The sequence below is a fragment of the Parasteatoda tepidariorum genome, chromosome 2 (assembly GCF_043381705.1).
Source record: "Parasteatoda tepidariorum isolate YZ-2023 chromosome 2, CAS_Ptep_4.0, whole genome shotgun sequence".
NCBI classification, from domain to species: Eukaryota; Metazoa; Arthropoda; class Arachnida; order Araneae; family Theridiidae; genus Parasteatoda; species Parasteatoda tepidariorum.
In genome coordinates this window covers 96119799-96139915 of record NC_092205.1, presented here as the reverse complement: position 1 = coordinate 96139915, position 20117 = coordinate 96119799, and the positions used below count along the sequence as shown (strand labels likewise).

The 20117-nt window shown below is 28.6% G+C and overlaps 2 protein-coding genes across 3 annotated transcripts in view; one reads left to right on the top strand and one right to left on the bottom strand.

Annotated features, from left to right (window-relative positions):
- LOC107444896 (uncharacterized) overlaps positions 1-20117 on the bottom strand; it is a 56976-nt gene that overhangs the window by 15297 nt on the left and 21562 nt on the right. The window contains exons 11-14 of the mRNA XM_071177031.1: positions 19261-19468; positions 17140-17270; positions 15826-15932; positions 14232-14334 (exon numbers count right to left, since the gene is read on the bottom strand). Coding sequence (XP_071033132.1) covers positions 14232-14334; positions 15826-15932; positions 17140-17270; positions 19261-19468 — 549 coding nt within the window. The remainder of the gene's footprint in view (positions 1-14231; positions 14335-15825; positions 15933-17139; positions 17271-19260; positions 19469-20117) is intronic.
- Positions 6537-10508, top strand: LOC122270825 (uncharacterized). 2 transcript variants are annotated; one of them, XR_011636220.1, is made up of 3 exons: positions 6537-7352; positions 8076-8553; positions 10407-10508. XR_011636220.1 is itself a non-coding variant. In XM_043049755.2 (2 exons), the coding sequence occupies exons 1-2, from the start codon at positions 6959-6961 to the stop codon at positions 8285-8287; spliced, it is 606 nt and encodes a 201-aa protein (XP_042905689.1). In that variant the 5' UTR covers positions 6537-6958; the 3' UTR covers positions 8288-8574. The 2 variants fall into 2 exon arrangements, 1 of the variants encoding a protein (XP_042905689.1); XM_043049755.2 differs by lacking the exon at positions 10407-10508 and having other exon boundaries at positions 8076-8574.

Below are 20117 nucleotides of genomic sequence, written 5' to 3'. Positions count from 1 at the left end.
TAACGGGAAAGTTATTTGTAGTTGCTCTTTGATTTTATTTCAGGGTTCCTACTCTATGATGAGATTGAAATTCAAGGACTTTCCAGGACTTTTCAAGGACCTCAACAAAATTTTCAAGGACCTTAATCTAAGACCAATTTTAAAAATTATTATCTTCTATTTTACTAGAAGTAACAATGCTTGTTGTGGCAATAATTAATTTCAAATATAATACCTTAAATGCCTTGCCTATATAGAGAGAAGAGAGTACATGTATTATGGACTACCATTTATATTTTTTTAAAAACAACCCTACTGGTTTTACATATTAATTCACAAAACCATTTTCAGCACAATTTGTAACTAATGGTAATGAGGTGTTAATGGTGAAATCCTTTAATCCTGTGTATTTCCACGTGAAGGCTGCATGAAAGACAGAGCTAAATATTAGGTATTCCATATTCCATGACTATTCCATAACCCCCTCCTCTCTTCTATTAAACATCGTTTCTGAAAATTATAAATTTAATTCATCCATAATTTACACAACCTTCTCTAAATGTTATGCAGCAACAATTCTTTCTGAAAATGAAAATTAGAAGGAACATATCCCATTTTCACCATGTTTAACATTATTCGTTATGTGTAGTCCATAACTGCCAATGAATATGACCTGGTGGGAATATTTCTCTTTTAATTCACACTGAAGCTTCTCATAGAATTTCAAATTGACATAGGGTCCATCTATAGATAATTGAAGTATTTTAGAGAGCTTTTAACCATCATCCATGCATTTGTAAAAAGAGGACAAATTATTTTCTGCAGTTCCATGACCCATAAATTGGGAGGTAAGATACTTAGTGCAAACTTTACCATAATGTCCATCTGCTTAGATTGTAGAGACTGATTTAACGTCTCATCAAAAAGTACAGTGTAGCAATCAACATTCTTCAGCTCATTTATCAGAATCCCTTTGAAGTATAGTGCCAATCCAAAGGAGCCCAAATAGGCTCACTTTGTGGCACTACAAGAAAATTGTCTCGCTATACAGCTATCAGCAAACATTTTGGAGAACAATTTACTAATCCCTTCACAGGAGTTACATGAATAATTACTAGTGATGCACTTCAGACTCCAGAGAATTTCAGCATCAAGCACATTCCTCTTGACCAGATAAGAAGACAATGTTACCTCGGCCACTAAAGTTTCTGTTTCACTTGGGGCACACGATGTTGAAGGAGTATTTACACCAGATTTTAGGTCACTTGAAAGACATCGTTTTTATTTACTTATTTTATTTTTTTATATTATCTATAACAATAAAAGGAAGAATTTGTGTGACTCTCTTGTAACACCAGAACCATTTGTGTTAATGTCCTGAAATTCACCAGTGGCAATTTTAACTCCCGATCCAAAAAAAATAAATAAATAACAATTAATAAAAAAATAAAAAAAATTTAAAAAAAAGTTGTGATCGCCTTACTACGATCACTGGTTACCCATTGGTCAAATGCTTTTTCTTTCTTAATTGACTCCGTTAAACGCCACAACATTTCAAATCATGGGTTTCAAAAACTGTCTCTATTGATGCTTGTCGTCGAATTGATTTTCAAATCCTGCCTATGTACGTGTTTCAAGCCGTCACAAAATACTTTTCCTTTTTCGGCATTTATATTTACATTAAAATCACCGTCAACCAGTCATTATACGTTAATAANGTTAAACGCCACAACATTTCAAATCATGGGTTTCAAAAACTGTCTCCATTGATGTTTGTCGTCGGATTGATTTTCAAATCCTGCCTATGTACGTGTTTCAAGACGTCACAAAATAATTTTCCTTTTTCGGCATTTATATTTACATTAAAATCACCGTCAAGCCAGTCATTATACGTTAATAATAAAAAGAATATAAAAGTGTACTTGAAATTATTATGATGTAAATTCATTAAAAATGCCGGCTAGTGAAAATAAAAAGAAAAACAGCAGCGGTCGCCATAGGAGCGCATGCAATGACGACGCATGCGCACTGTTACTCTTGAACACAGTTGGAAAAGTGTGTGGACGCCATCAAATCCAAACCAAGACGCATTTTGCAAATGGGTAAAAAAAATTCGTTGTAAGTCATCCATCACATCGTTCAGGAAAGACGATTGAAAAATGGAATTTTCTCCATTGTTTAGCATTAGCATTTGTTAAATTAAACTGTATAAAATTACATTTTTTAACGCTTACAGCTCTATTTAATAAAAAGTGTAGTCTTTCCCCCCACATTTAATTATTTTTTATTGGTTATGTCAGGTAAAATCAGTGATCAACGTGGATGGCATGTGACGGCTATGTCACAGGATGAGCATTACTAAAGTTATGTTTAAAAAATAAACTCCACGTTTATTTTATAAATAGTGTTTTAAAACTCGTTTCTATAATACTAAATAATTCAATGTCCAATAATAATCAGAAACTGAAATGGGAAAAAAAATTACGTAGGGGAGAGTGGGGTCAATTGTAACATTTTTTACTTAACTATTTTTAACTAACAAAAAATCCATGTGGTTATCAGGAAAGTACGANGTGTCTAAATATTATTATTATCATTCTTTTTAACAGAAACTTTCAGAATATTAGTTTCGTAGCAAATGGATTCTTTTCAGAGGGGGGTGTCAAAGACATTCGAACTTTCGTTTCCAACGAGACCCTAGTGTACATACAGCGAAAATATCTACGTTGATTTTGCATGCACTTTAGTAACCAAAAATATATTACCATTTTTAAATCACACAATAAACTCTAAGCTAAATTATTTTTGATTAAATAGATCTATATTCTAGAGAAATCACAAATGTTATCTTTGAAATAAAAAAAAAAATAATCGACTACGAATTAAGCTGCAACGATGCGTAATGTTGAACCTAAAGGAAAATCCGTTTCTTTAAACATAGCACTTGGATGGTTTGAAAAATAAAGCTACAATGAGTTTCCACATGCTTCCTCTACTAACAATAGCTGTGCCAAAATTTATTGCAATCAAGTGGATTGTATAGAAGAGCATACGGGATAAACAAACTGACAATCATTCGTTTTTGTTTTAATCAATATGTTTAAAACAAATATGTAATTGTATAGATATTTATATGAAAAATCTATATTTGTTATGCATTACTCGATCTTTTTCATGCTTCGTTTCACTTTCAAACATCCCCCTATATTACACAATGTTACAGATCTATGAAATGCTTTCAATATTTTTTTTTATCTTTGATGGTTAATTTTTAAAACATCCTTAATTACATACTTTTTAATCAAAATAATGAATCTCTCTTTTCTGAAAGTCATTAACGCGAGCTATTGCATTTATCTCACTTCTTGTTGTACATGTAGATTTATTAAATACACCTTGTGCGCCACCTAGGAACCAAATATAGAACCCGACACTCGAAATTTTTGCTCTGTTACAATCGTACCCTGTTAGAATTGACCCCACTCTCCCCTACTAATTAGCGATCGCAACGCTCGAATACGCCATCTGGGGAGAGACCGGTTTCATGCCTTTGGCCCTTCTCCTCTTTTCAGTTGTATAGGAATGCACTACGATATTTTCCCTTTTCTCAATATTTTTCCTTTTTATTTAATAAAAATATTTTTTAAAATTCCGTGATGCTTTTCTTTAGAACTATGTTAAATGTAGTTTTCAATTCCATATAGTTTTCAAACTTAAAAGATTTAAATCTATGTGAAAATCAAGAGAGAAACTAACGCACTTCCTTCTTCAATGACTATCCAAAGCATGCGAAGTGTTGCCATAGGTAGAGCTCTACGTCACCTGCAGCCCATTTCGATCGCCAATAAGCAAAATTAATGCGGGAAAGATAAAAACTCGCTGAAGAACCGTAAAAAATCACCTTGCCATATTAACGCCAATGATATTCAATTCATTTTGGTGACATGTACTAAGATGATAGGACGGTATTTAGTGCTCAAATATTCAAATATATGTAACAAGAGACCTACAGTAGGTAGTAGGGAGAGAAAAAAAATTTTTAACGACCCCCTAAAGGGATACGTGCAGGAAAAAATTGCACGATTGTGGTAAATTTTGACTATCATGAACTGGTCTCGAACAGCACTATGCCAAATAAAATTAATCTTTAGTTCGATGGGAAAAATTTCGAAAAACGTATCTTTTTGTTAGTCTAAATAACATAAAACCATCGTTATGGGCAACAAATAACAATTAAAAACTAATAACAAACTATTTCAACTTTATTAATTAAGACGATTCGCGTCTTTTGGTTTCGTGCATGATTTTCATTTATTACTCATTTAGTAGTCATCATCCCCCCCCCCCCCAACAAAGAAATTTTTAAAATTAAATTAGAATAATCTTTTTTTATTTTAAATAATGCATGCGAATTATAACAATACGTAAGTTTAATGACTGATACAATGAAGCATTGTTGCAATAATGGTTAAAAGTTTTTTTTTTTTAGTGAAACTGTTAACAATGACATCCTAAGGTTTTAAAAGGCAACTTTTTCAATTATTACATTCCCTTTGAATGTTAACGTCTGACGTTTAATGTTTTAAGATTTCATTTGATAAAATGAGCGAATTGTACAAAAAAACTTTGATACACCACTGGAAGTTGGAGAGAATGAAGCACCCAAGGCCACGACCCCCAGAATGTAAGTATAGATAATATTATTATGTATATTTTATTAAATTCCTAATCTCTCTTAACAATGATAAGCAAGCAGTACTTGGATTTCGACAAACCTTTTACAAATAATTAGAAATAGGCTTTCAGCTCTTTTTTCTTATCCATTACATGTACCAGGTAATTTATTTTTATAGTGTAAACCAGTGTTTCCCAAAGTGTGGTACGCTTACCCCCAGGGGTACGGGAACAGTTTAGCGGGGGTACGCGTTCTTATGCAAAATATCTTCTAACAAACGAAAATTTCACAAAATTTTATTTAAAAACAAAGTTTGCCATGAAAATTTACGATTACGTATTTTTCTATTGGCTATTTTTTGCAGAGTTAACAGTTAGTAGTGTCAACAGCCAGTTGTGATTTTTAACTTTCGAACAATTTTTTTATAATAAAAAATACATTCATTTTTTTTTTATTAGTGGTACACAGTGTTACGAAAAAGTTAGAAAGGGCAGCCATAAGTTTGGGAAACACTGGTGTAAACTGCTTGCTTTTCGATAAACATTTTACAACTAATATGAAATAAGTTTTCAGTTCTTTTTTCTTATCCATTATATGTGTCAGGTAATTCATTTTTATAGTGCAAACTAATATGACTATAGGTTTTTGAAACTCTTTTCACAGAACATGTTCTCACTGATATATACACTAGTTATCATAAATTAAGGGAAAATTACAAAAAATAGCGATAACTCTCCCCGAAATGAGTCAATCCCAATGAAATTTGAACATCTTGCCAAATAAGAATTATCAAGTAAAACTGCAATACGTAAATTAGTGGCGCTGCAATGGTAGGACTTCATCTGCAATGAGAATAAAATTGTATGTTTGATCGCAAGGCTACGAATTTCTGTGTTTCCGAAATTAGAAATTCGAGATAGCCAATTTTAAACAATGCCCTCCAGGCGTCATTTGTCCGAAGAACTGCGATGGAGATCTACTGGAAGACTAGAGGCAGGACAATGTCAGATATCTAAATGTGAGTCTGTGGCTCATGGACTTTGGCAACAATTTCTAACTAAAGGTTCGGCATTCAGAAGGCTCAGCCAAGGACTGCCAAATGCTGCGAAGAACATCGATGACCGATATTTTTTGTTATGAGCACGAAGGAATAGAACCGCAACTCCGAGTCAACTCAGATCTTCCCAACGTCTACTGTACGTAGAAAGCTTAACGAGCGATATATGCTCAATAGGCGAACAGACACTTGCGTACCACTCTCGTCACGCCATAGAAGGTAATACTTGTGATAGGTGCAGCAACATATCCATTAGATGACTGTTATTTTCACAGACGAGTCCAGGTTTAGCTTCCAAAACGTTCTGTGATTTAAACAGAACCTGGAACCAGATATCATCCATCAAACATCTGTAAAAAAGATGTATACCAATGAGGCAGTGTCTCCGTGTGTGGGGTGGTATCACTTTAGGTGGACGCGTGCAGACCTGCTTGTCATCTCTATGCTCACGAGAATAGAGATGACATCCTTGATGTTTGTGTGAACTCTTATGCTGGTGCAATAGGTAAGGATTAACTAACAGGACGGTAACGCATCGTTGATGATTATCTTCAGCAACAAACAATTCAGCATGTGGAGTAGCCAGCACGATCACAGGACTTCAATCCTATCAAGGATGTTTGGGTTGCTTTAGGAAGACGTGCATCTGCTCTCAATCATCCTCTTCTGACCCCGCGACTGCTTTGCAAGAACAATAGCTTCTTGCACTTGTAACGGATCTGGTAGAACGCATAATTGAAAGCATCACTGTATGTACTGTAGTTATTATATGCACTATAATGTTCAATTATCTTATTTAACAAGTAATCCAGTATTGAGGAGTAACCTTACCAGGGCACATTTTGAATCTATTTTTTAAAAAAAGTACTTGGCATTCGAATTTTTTTATTGAGTTGCACCTTACAAAAAATTCACAAAAATAGCTCGCAAACTTTCTGAGTCACAGTAAAAAAATTTAATACAGTAGAACCATAATCTATTGGTTCTCATGGAAGCATTCTTTGCGAACAATAGATATGGGAAAACAATAAATGCTAAATTAAATAATAATTAATAATAAAAATTAATTTTTAACCAATAGTTAAGAAAATTATCAAGAAACCTAATTTATATTACTCAACCATAATCTTAACGACAAAATCACAATATAATTATGAATAAATCGTAATTGTTGCCACAACTGCATAAATAATCTTAAACAAGAATTTCTGTTTTTTTTAGACAAAGGGAGTGCATGGATCGAAGAGATGAAAAGAGCCAAATCACCGGAGAAAAAAAGAAAAACTCGAAAACGTCACCTAGACATGGATGAATCAGCTCTTTTAAACAACCTCTTCGGCCGTACAAAAGTGGAAAATACCCTAGATGCCTCAACTTTTGAGAAAATTGAGAAGAAACCGAAAAAGAATTGGTTTAGTCGATTGGGCTTTGCATGCAGAAAAAAAGGTGACAAGAAAGTCAAAACATCTGACAAAAATGAGCCGATCGTTGGATCATCTTCCAAAATTGATTCTAAAAAAAGAAAGAGTTGGTTCCATGTTCCGACACTCCTTCAACAGAAAAAAGGGAATAAAAAAGTGAACCATCCTGATATGTTGACTGCCTTTCAAAACTGGATAAATAAGAGGAGAACCCGAAAGGGTAAGTATTAAAAAGAAAAGATACGAATACTTGTTTCATGTTTGAAATCTAAAAATAGACTAATAAAACGAGGTAATACTATTATTTAAAACAAATATTGAATAATACTTGTTAGACATAAATTTTTTCTCCAAAACTGTTAGGAAAAAAAATTAATATAAGAATTATGTATTACATATTTGTATACGAATCATAATTTTATCTCTTTCAATATTAAGTTGTTTCAAATAGACTTAAAGCCAAACTTTTTTATTATTGAAAGAAATAACGATATTTATATCCACCGGGTCATCACTTACTTATCAGGAACTTTACTCCAATGAAAAATATAGACAAAAATCAATCTGGCAAACTCCACCTACACACCAATGGTATACGGAAACATCTCCTGGTACCCTTCTGGGAATCAATTGTGATTGAAGCTCCCAGACTGACTTGGCCAGATTCCTAACTGGTCACCTAAAATGTCTAACATTCGAATGTGGCACAAAAATCTACCCAACTTGTAAGAAATGTTGTGTTCATCCAGCCTCACCAAAACATATACTTGATTGTGTCGGACTGTCCAGGGCGGACTTAACTTCCGATCCCATCGACTTTCTGGCGGTCAACAACTTTTTGGAGTTGATCTGACTAATGTCAGATCTATGAGGATAAGCAACAATAACAATGATATTTAAATTTAAAAAAATTTATTCATAACCCAGTTTCTTTATTTTACAGATAAGAAGAAACCTAAAAAGTCCAATGAGGAAAATGAAGAAGTTTCATTGGTAGAAAAAAGAAATGTGCTGTTAGGCGAAAAGCTGAGAAGTTCTACTGATGAGCCTCAAACTGAGGACAGTGAGTCTAAAATATACGATGATGAGGAGTACTTAAAGTACACAGAATGGGTCGAAGAGGAATATGAACGTATCTTGGCCCTTTTTAATTAACATGATGACACAAAGAACTAAGATTTAAGTAGTGACACCCCGAACATTGACAACCCGATTACTGAAAGCCTGAATATTGACAGCTCAACTTTTGACATAATGGACTCCCCAAATATTGACAGAACTAACATTGACAGCCTGAAGATTGAACTCCCGAATATTGACAGTCAGAATATTGACTACACAAAAGAATGTAAAAACATTTCTACCATGAATGAAAACAATGGAATATTCAGCTCATTACATGATTTGGATGATGAACTTAGGTAAAGTGATATTTTCAATTGTATTTCATTTAGTTCTAAATTTTATTTGCTGTTATAATACAAATAAGTACAATATATATGCAATGAAACATAAATAATTTGCTAATATTCATAAAGCATCAATTTTGTTTCTTTTTTTTTTTTGCCTTTGCAATATATAATATTGAATGATGTTAATATTTGTAAATGTATCAAAAAATTTTAATTTTAATATTAATTTAAAAAGGATTTTAAAAATACAGTTAACTTTTTAAATCAAGTAATGTCTATCATTTCTAATGTCTAAAAAAATAATTAACTCAAAAATGAATTCACACGTTTTTACAATGCTAAACAAAACAAAAATTGCTTCTTAAAAAAATTCTAAGTAACCATAAGACATTGTTGCACAAAAATTGTGTATTTATGTTAAAAATTAGTAGAAATATTAAAAAAAAAAACGTTTCTTAAGTTTTAAAAAAAAACTTAAAATATAAATTTTAAATTCAATTAAAAATGTTGGGACAAACAGTTTAAGGAAATGGATATAAAATCATTCGACATCCTGATGCTCTATTCAAACATGTAATTGTTTTTAAGTTTAATACAAGTAGTTTTATAATGATTGACTTGACCTAATACTAACTTTTCTTGATTTAAATATTATTCAACTAATATATAAAAAAATACAACGATATTAAATATGAATATTCTTAATTTAAAATTATTCTTAACTATTAATTTAGATATTATTCTTTGACCCTTAATGCGCATACCTTTTTAGTTTCACTACTTAAAGACTCTAAAAATATGTGTTTTTTTAAAGGAGTTAATATTATTGTATCTGTATATGTACAGATCTGTATATTTACAGATATGTATCTGTAAAATTTAAAGTTTTGTAAAAGCAGGTTTAAAGATTTAAATCTAATTGAAATCTATTTTAACAGAATAAAATAATAGTTTCAAGATATTTCTGCTTCAGTCAAATTTTACAGAATAGTTTCTATCACAATCTTGAATATTTTAAAACAGTAAAATAACACACTGTATTTTCAATTTCACAGAAGAAAAATTTATTACAGATACAGTAAAATAAACTTAAATATTTTTTCCTTATAATAAAAAAAAATTCATTTTACTCCATATCTTTTTTTTTTATTACCGAAACAGAATATTACTGGGTGCAGTTTATTTTATAATTTATAAGAAACGCCTTTAAAAATTATAGTATCATAAAATTTTCTGCATCATATTTTGAAAAATTTTGAATATTATTATTAGAATTTAAAGAGAATAAAGTGCATCAAAATCAGAAAACTATTACATGTCTTACATTTGAATAACCTAAATCAAATAAAAAATAATGCTTACTTCAAGCTCATAGGAATCTTAATCTTCATACGTTTGCCTTAATTAATAGTAACTTCAATTTTTTGTTTATGTAGTACTGGTAAATATTTTAAACAAAAATTTAATAAAGCTTTATGACAATTATTTTGTAAAAAAAATCTTTAGAAAGTATGATATTCAGAATTGCAATATTGATTATTTTCAGCAAAATGTATGCCAAATAATTTTATATATTGAACCTAGTATTTTAAAATTCTCATTACGTATTCCTGCGCAAATTTTTTAAGCAAAAAATAATCTAATTAAAAATTATTATGTTTTGGAATATATTCTTCATATAATTACAAAAAAAANAATGAAAAAAAAAATAAATAAATAAAAAAAATAAATAAAAAAAAAAACTAAGGTATTCATTTAATGAATATCATTAAATCTTAATTTTAAATATTAATATTCTTTACATTGATGGAAATTTTTGTGTTCATTGAAACAAAAATTAATTACTAATTAATTAATTTCAGTGATATTTTGAAGAAGTTCATCAATGAACTGACAAACTGATAATGGATTATTGACAACCCCAAAATTGACATCACGAATATTGACCCCTCGAATATTGACATNACTAGTGATAGTGACCCCTCGAATATTGACATCTCGAAAATTGACACCCCAAATATTGACATCTGGAATAATGACATCTCAAAAATTGACATCTCGAATATTGACATTCCGAATATTGACATCTCGAAAATTGACATCTTGAATATTGACATCTTGAATAATGACAACTTGAATAAAGACATCTAAAAAAATTGACCTCTCAAAAATTGATATCACGAATATTGACATCCTGAATATTGACACCATGAAAAATGACATCTTGAAAATTGACATCTCAAAAATTGACATCTCGAAAATTGACAACTCAAATATTGACAACCAGTTTATTGACAGCCTAAATGTTGACAGCTCAACTATTAACATTTGTCTATTGATATCCTAAATATTGACAAGCCAAATATCGACATACCAAATACGATCATTCACGGGATATTCAGCTCATTGGATGATTTGGATGAACTAAGGTAAAATGAGATTTTCAATTGTAGTTTGATTAGTTCTAAATTTAATTTACTGTTATAATACAAATAAGTACAATATATATGCAATGAAACATAAATAATATGTTAATAAAATATCAAATTCTTTCTTTTTTTCTACCTTTAATATTAATTTTAAAAGGATAGTAAAACTACAGTACATTTTTCATATCAAGCAATGAATACTATATTACTACTTGGAAATAAAAAAAGAACCAAATTTTTACCATATAAAACAAACATTACCTCCGGGAAAAATTTCTATGTAATGGATGATAATTGTACATATCTTTAGAAAATATCACATTATATTGTTTTACTAAAAATGTGTATTTATGTTAAAAATAGTTCAATATAGAATTGATTTCACAAAGACTTTTAAAGTTTTATAAATAAATAAAAAAATTTCATGAAGTTAAAAAAAACTTAATATAATAATGTTTAAATCAATTTAAAATTCAATTTTACCACATATCTCTTTTTTAAAAACTAAATTGAAAATTTTTTGGGTTTTTAATTTGATTTCATGTTATATTTTAAATGAAACACTTTTAAAAAGTATGACAAAATTTCAGTTTTGCAACATATTTCTAAAACTGTCATAAATTATCATTAGAACTTTGAGAGAATAAAATGTATCAAAACCAGAAAACTAGCTGAAATTTTATCTTTGAATAATCTAAACCATTAAATAATGGATCTTAACCTTTATGTGTTTGCCTTAACTAATTGTAACTTTAATTTTTTGCTTTTGTAGTACTAGAACTTTATTTTAAACAAAAATTAAATAAAGATTTATAACGATTACTTTGAAATTGCAATAGAGGTAATTTTAAACAAAATGCTCATATTCTGCATGTCAGGGGTCTTTCTAGTTTTTTTTTTTTTTTTTTTTTGAAACCTACCTATTTTGTGAAAATTAAGACATAATTTGTGAAACTTAAAAATTACATTAAAAAATAAATATGGTAAAATAGGGTTAAAAATATATGGTATAATAAGAAAATATTTAAATATTTTTTGAAAATGTGTTGTGAAACTACCACTTTTCATGAAATTGAATTTGTGAAAGTACCACTAAATGGCAGTAAATTTGCTCTGAACAGACCCCTGATAATGAATCTAGTAGTTTGAAATTCTGAATATGTATTCCGGTGCAAATTTTCTTAACAAGATAAAAAAAAAGAATAAAAATTCACAAAACAACATAATTTGGAATTCCAATAGGTGTGAACATATTTTGGAATAGATTCTTCATATAATTTGGAATAAACTTTTAAGCTTTTATATTCAGCGCATTTAAAAGCTGTTAACCATTAAATCTAAATTTTAAGATGCTATACATCGATATAAATATTTGCATTCATTAAAATTATAATTAATTACTCTAATTTCCGTGATATGGAGAAGAAGTTTATCGTAGAACTGACAAATTCATTACAGATTTATATGATGGATAATGGATTGATTCGCTAAAGAATTTGCATAGATTTATGGATGATTATGAAGTATTTATGGCTTTAGACAAGGATTTACAAGTAGATTTATACGACGACCCAACACAGGTATATTGATTGGCAGAACTACTGACATCTATAATTTAAGACTAAGTGAATTTAGATGAGGATAATTCTGCATTTCTGATAAGGAGGATTACTATGAGGACAAATTGATTTATACAAAGACCTAAAAAAAGGCAAATTCATTTTCTGAATTGACGAAATTTATAATTTTATACGGAATGAATTTATACAAGAATAATTCTATATTCCTGATAGAGACAATTACTATGAGGATATAGTGATTTTCTGAATTGATGAAATTTATAATTTTATACAGAATGAATTTATACAAGGATAATTATACATTCCTGATAGGCACAATTACTATGAGGAAACATTGATTTAAATGAGGACCAAAAAAAGGCACAATGATTTGTCAAATTGATGAAATTTTTATCAGATGGACTTATATGCAAATAATTTTATATTCCTAATAGAGACATTTACTATTAGGAAATATTGATTTACAGGAAGATCTGATAAAAAGATATTGAGTTGCTGAAATGATGACATTTATAATTTTATATTGAGTGAATTTATATGAGGATTATTCTATATTCCTGATAGAGACAATTACTATGAGGATATAGTGATTCATACGAGGACTTGATAAAGACATATTAATTTCCTAAATTGACAACATTTATAATTCTACACAGAGTGAATTTATATGAAGATAAATTCCTGATAGAGACAATCATTAGGAGGAAACATTGGTTTAAATGAAGACGTAAAATAAGTCACATTGATTTGTTGAATTGATGAAATTTATACCAGATGGATGGAGAATAACTTTATATTACTACTTGAGTACAGTTATGTGGAGATAATTGATTTAAATGAGAATTCAAATAAAGCCATAGAGAGGTTACTGTTGTATATGTTTCTTTCATATTTATTTTGTCTGAATTACTCATTACTGTCTGAATTACTATGACATAAACATAGCTTCCATCATAGCTAGGAAGAAATCCAAATTTCTTCCTAGCTATATTTTACGAAATATAAATTTTCTGTTATCTGTTGTACAAAATATTTTACATATAGGGACTTTTATTATAATCAAAATACAAAAATTTTATTACAGTAAACACTACAAATGGTCTGCATTATTTTCCATTTATAATTGACATTAAATGTATACTCAAATTTTAAATATTTTTCATTACATTAACTCATAATTTTGAATACTAATAAACAATTAATTTATTAGTGATAGTTGAAAGTCTTTTTTTTTTAAATTAGTTTAAAAAGAGAATTCTAAATAAAAATAAACAGAAAATTTTAGAACCAAAAAAATTAAATAAGTTTTAAACTGATTATTATAAATGAAGCTTGCTTCATTATGTATTAGTAATATTTAATAAAATATTCAAGCAAGCAATAAATTGTGTAAAAATTATATTTCCATAGGGATTTTTCTAAAGAAATTTACTCAGCTTTAGATAATTTTCTAAAATATGCAAAAACTAGGAGAATTTTTATTAAATTAGTAGACCAGGAGAAACTGGCTAAGTCCTGTAGTCTACAGGTGAACCCAGTAGAGTTGGCAGTTATGCATAAATATTATTTCTACATTTGAAATTGATTAAATTTTAGTAAATTAGATCTTTTGAAAAAAAAGTTTCTTAAACATACATTAATACAAAGATAAAATGAAGTAACATAATCTATGACAAACCTTTTGATCTATAACAGCAGTTAAAGGCATGACATCAAAGCATTCGTTAATTGCATTCCATATTTCGGTGCCACATTTTTCACCAAATTTGGACAAACATTCACTGAAAAAGTATGCAGTCATAAAATCAAAATGTTATGATTAAAAAAAAAACAATTAAAAAAGGGTAAAAAAACTAACTGACACAGAAAATTGTTCATAGAAGCTTATCAATTGAAAGAGTGATGCTGCTTTAAAAACTGATATAAGTAAACTTTTAACTGAATATATCTAACTCTTGTAGCTAATGTAAGCATACTTTTTTTTTATTTTCACTTTTAGCAATATGTAGCTGATAAAACTGTTGGAAAAATCCAGTAAATTTTACTTAATAATAGAATTTTATTATAAACAATTCAGAATTATATAGAACATTGCACACAAAGATAATTTTAAAGATTTTCAACAAAAAATAAAATATAAAAACCTCAGATATAGGCTCAATTTATTAAACTTTTTAATTGCAAATTATATGGAACAGAATGCAAAGTGTTTTCTGATTACAGTGGCAAAGTAATTATTTTTAAATTTTTTTTATTTATAAAATAAGGCAAACAAATTAAAATTTTGAAGTATTTAAAAAAAAACCTGAAAGTTTTACTATAACAGATTTTAAAGTTTGATTTTTCTGTCTTAAACAAAAATTATTTGAAAGTTTATTACTACATTTACATTAACACTCTTTTAAATCTGATCTTGAAATTAAAATTTTTCAAAAATTAAGTAGAACTAATTCAAATTATTTTAAGAATAAATTTTAGTAAATAATTTTTAGCTAGAGCGCATTTAAATCTCAACTGAAGCTCTAAGCTTAAATTAAAATTTCCAGAACAATGCAAGTCAATCTAGACCACTACTAACCAGTAGAATCTTTTAACAGTAGAAATTTCAACCACATTTCCACACAAATAAATTAACAGACACAAAAAACTAAAAAAAAAATAAAACGATGAAATAAAATGAACTAAAAAAAAGAAAATAGTTTTATTTCTGACACATCAAAAACAAATAATGTAGGGCACATAAGTTTATTTTAAATGTGGCTAAATTATAATTATCATCTCTTTTTATGTTCTTTGAAAAATGCAGTTTTTTAAAATTTTTCATTTTAGTTTAACAGTTTTTTACAATATAAATGAGTTATGATAGTTTTAATAATTTTTTTAATAATATTTCAATCAGTGATTGTATTCCTTATAGAGCTACAGGATGAAAGGAATTCCATTTCTATTAAATGATTTTTATATCACAGTTAGAAAACTGAATTTTTTAATCAACTCTGATTGCCTATGACCTTTTTTGTTTGTTTTAAACAACTAATACTATTCAAGCATTGCAATGAGATGAAATTATCATATGTAGATATTATGTAGATAAGCTAAAAATGGTTAGCTAGTTCTGTAATAATTTTAAAACTGTTGAAAAAAAAGTGGAATAACAAAAAATTTCAAAATATATTTCAGTGTGAATTTCAGATTATAAAATTGAAAGAAAAACATGAAATAGCATAAAATTGCCAGAAGTAAATGAATATGGAATGTAGAAGTGTTCTTACCCATGAAATGAGAACATTTGCTGCACAGATCGTACCTCATGGTTACCTCTCAACAGTAAAAATTTTTCAGGGGCCAAAATTTTTTGTGAAAACAGATATGCCACAACCTTTAAAAGAAAGGGAAAAAATATTAAAATTAACAAACAACTGTTGATGATTATTTTTAAAAGTTTACTCAAACATCAAAGTTTACACATCAAACTAAAAATCTAAAAAAGCAGTTTCGATATGAACACGTTGACTGCCGCGGCATCCATATTCGGGTGACAGCAACATTTCTGATCGGGTAGCGCCACCCATAATGGGGTGACGCTTATTTGATTACTTGTGACGCATATTCGTAAGCATTTGAAAAGATATTTCAAAATTTCACAGGAAGTACGAAAACCATTGAATTGTTATTAAAGTAATACAAAAGTGATTTATTAAGAAAATTATTGTGAGCCTCATAAAAGCTTTTTATTCTGCTGCTGTTTGACTCACTAAGAAATAAGTTTTACATTTTTCTTTTCACAATTTCAACGAATTAGGGTAAAGATTTTAAGTTCTATGCCTCTTTACTCAGCAAAGATTCAAACTGATTTGTGAAGCGGCGAAATGAGAAACAGATGCCCAGCAACGGAAACAAATGAACAGACATAATACCATGGAAACAAACAGAGTGAGATATTATTCTATTAGTTCCAGTTTCTATCAGTGGTTTAAACCACCTAGGCAGAAACTGCCAATCCCAGCTTGAATCACAGCCAATTTTTGATTGGCACCTTACCTAGGAAATAAACCAGGCCCAGACAATTATGATTTAAAATTATCATGATTAACTTAAAAATAGTGATTTACAAAAATGTAACGAAAGAAATGATAAAATTTGAAATATTAGAGATTTATTTCATAACTACATATTCAATTTTTTTTATTCAGCATTTATACAGGATTTATTTAGTAGACTGAATGGATTCCGCTTGGTTTGTCCTGGTTTAATCAAAAATTCTCCTAATCTTTGCATATTTTAAAATTTTTCTAAAACTGGAAAAAATTTTGAAATAATTCCTTTCAATATAAATTTCTTTTTTTCAGATTATTACTTGCTAGAGTACTTAAATAAGAAAAAAAATATTTCCACAGCAGCCAGTTGTTAGTCAAAAGGGTCACGAAGGCTTCATAATTTCATGACCTATGGTAGATGCTTGGGTGCAATTTTATAAACTTAACAACACAGCTGAATTAAGTAGACGTGAAGTATAGGCTTAAACAATATTACTGAAATACAGAAAGTGTAATTATCATTTCAAATGTTGTAAAGAAGGAACTAACCTCTACTCCGTGCTGACCTCTATCCACATAGTCACCGAGGAATAAAAAACTTGCAGGAGTGAGTATGGGTCCCATACGCCATAACGTCTTTTCAAAACAAATAAGATCAGAAAAATTACCATGAATGTCACCTGTAGAATTATTTTTTTATACAGCTTTATAAAGTAATGATTCTTTTAATATAATAAATAATATATTTTTTATTATTGAAGCTGTGTCTTTACACTTTTTTTCTAAACATTTATGACTCCATACCTGCCAACATTGGAGAAATAATAAAATAACGGAGATTTTACTAGCGACATTTTTTAGGCTAATAGTACGTCTTGCTACATCATGCTTAAGGATGTAAGTCAGAAAGAGAAATTCTCAATTAGAAATAATATAAGCACTTACATTTAGCGAGGTAACAAATATATGGATAAATCTTAATTTAAAGAAGACTTTTTTTAAACCATTATTTATATTTACTTAAAATATTAACACTCAATATACTGCAGTACTGACAATAGCACCATCTGTTGATTAATAAGCACAATCTGAATGTATTTTTAGCCATCAGTGGATATTTTGTCATCAAAATTTCTTTTCTTTTTTACTTTCTTGAACAAATACGGAGAAATTGAAGAATATACAGGGAAACCGGAGATAGTCATACAATATAGGAGTCCTCGGTAAAAAAAACAGGAGAATTGGGAGGTATGAGAATCTCAATATTTTAGAAATATAAATTCCCCAACTTTTCTGTCTTTCAGAAAAATACTCATGAAATTACAGACTATATTTTCGCTTTACATAGCAGCATTTAATCGGAAATAAAAAAATTTTTTATTCAATAAGTAATGAAGAATAATATAGAAAATTTGTCAAATAAAACCTTTGGTAAAAAACAAAAATCACTGAGTGAAGGTTTAACATTTTGATTTTATAATACACAAGTATAGAATGTATAGATAAAATAATATTTTGAACAAAATAAAAAAAAAATAAAAACTGAATGTAACATAGTTTGTTAATAGATTCACATCAGTCATATAGCCATCACATATCTTATTTATGATTAATCTAATTTATGATTATCTAATTTATGATTATTTGTAATAGTGGAACAAAATTAATTTAAAAAGAAAGTGTAGTTTAAATAAGGATAGGGTATACTCTCTGCTATGAATGAATAAATCTAAACAACCTGAGTAAAGCACAGATAAAGATTACAGAAATGGACTTGTTATAATTTCAATTAAACAAGAAATGTCTTCGTGTCGAAACACAAAATGACAGAAAAAAAGTAAAGAGAGAAGCATGTTGCAATAAGATACAAGTGGTTTAGCCAGTATGGGGAACAGAAACAAGCTTGAACAAGATTATAAAAGAATAAGAAGAAGCAGGTGTCTATTGAGTAATCTGCACTCTGGGGTCTTATAAAAGTGCTAGATGTAGAAACTAAATTGGATTTCTAAACATTTTGAAAAATTGGGATATTAAATCATTAACTAAATTATTAAAACTTCTCAAAATATGAAATATCTCCTTAATTTATGAAAACTTAATTTAAATACATTATAATTCAATTATTAAATCAAAAGCTATAAAAGTGTTCTTTTTTTTTGTACTTTTTCCTACCTCCAGTAAAAAAAAATTTTAAATTTAAACTTAAAAAATGCATCCTTCAATAAATTTCATGACTAACCTTTATGAAATTCAAACAAATAAGACCCAAATTTTTCCTTAAACTATTTAGATTGATGTAATTCAGACTTCGAATACATTTTTACTGTACTTAACTTTTTTGCCTAAAATTTTGTAATGAAATATTTCAATAGACATTAAAAACTTTACATAATTTAAAGACAATAGAAAAATAGATAATATTTTATCAAACATAAAAACTATTTGAGTTCCAATTTAATAATTAGTTATTTCGAAAATTCATTACTTAATGCTTAGAAGAACCTCCAAAATATAAAATTTCATAATAAAATGTTTCTTATAACCATGAAAAACTAAAAAATTTAAAGACAAACACTACAAAATAGCAAATATTTTATCAATTTATGAGATTAAAAAATTAATTAAAATTTAATGATGAATTATTTTAAAATGCCTAGATTGAATACTCACCAAGAACATAAACAGGTGAGCTGACGTGAAGCAAACGATCTTCTTTGCAAAACAAGTCGTAAACAGTCCGACAGATGTTCAAANAAACCCAACTAAAAAAAAAAAAAATATTTGGAAATAATCTTAAAAAGAAGACAAAACGATGAAGTAATACACTAATAATTATTTCCAAAATGATGGTAAGATAAACATCTTTAAAAAAAGAAAGAAAAATCCAAAAATCTTAAGAGGAAAAAAAGAATTTTTTTTTTTTAAATGGTGGGAAAATTTATCGAATTTCGTTCCGGTTTTTTGATTTTCCGGTTTTCTGATTTCCGGATAACGGGTTCTGTACTGTACTATAATAATTTTCAACACATCAACTCCATGTCTATACAGTAGGACTAGGCGATGTTAAGGCTTTAGCATCGCGATGTATCGTGAAGCTAACATCGCGGTATTTTGATACACCATTATATTTCGGTACATTAATGTCTTACATTTAGTACTGCGTAAATTTGCAATCAGTAAGTTGTATTTTCTTTCAAATCAATGTTGCATTTTTTAAATAATTATTTCTCAATATTTAAAGGCGTGGATATCTACAACAGGGTGTGTAACCATATCTTTCAACAAAAAATAAGCACCTTTTAAGTACTTTTCAAGCACTCAAAAAATATTTTTAAGCACTATATGCATTAACAAAATGCAACATAATTTTCAAAGACTTTACAGGATCATGATAAAATAACTAGCTGACAAAGAACACTTTTTTTTTTATTAATTAGTCCTTATAAAAAATTCAAGAAATTTTTTGATTAGATATCAGAGGGTGGAAATGAAGCTTGAAATTGAGAAATGCAGCAGAGTTGCACATG

What these genes read in the sequence shown, in the direction of transcription:
- LOC122270825 (XM_043049755.2), top strand. Translation starts at nt 6,959, where the DNA reads ATGAAAAGAGCCAAATCACCGGAGAAAAAAAGAAAAACTCGAAAACGT. An exon ending in TAAGAGGAGAACCCGAAAGG is followed by an intron (nt 7,353 to 8,075) that starts GTAAGTATTAAA and finishes TTTATTTTACAG; the next exon opens with ATAAGAAGAAACCTAAAAAG.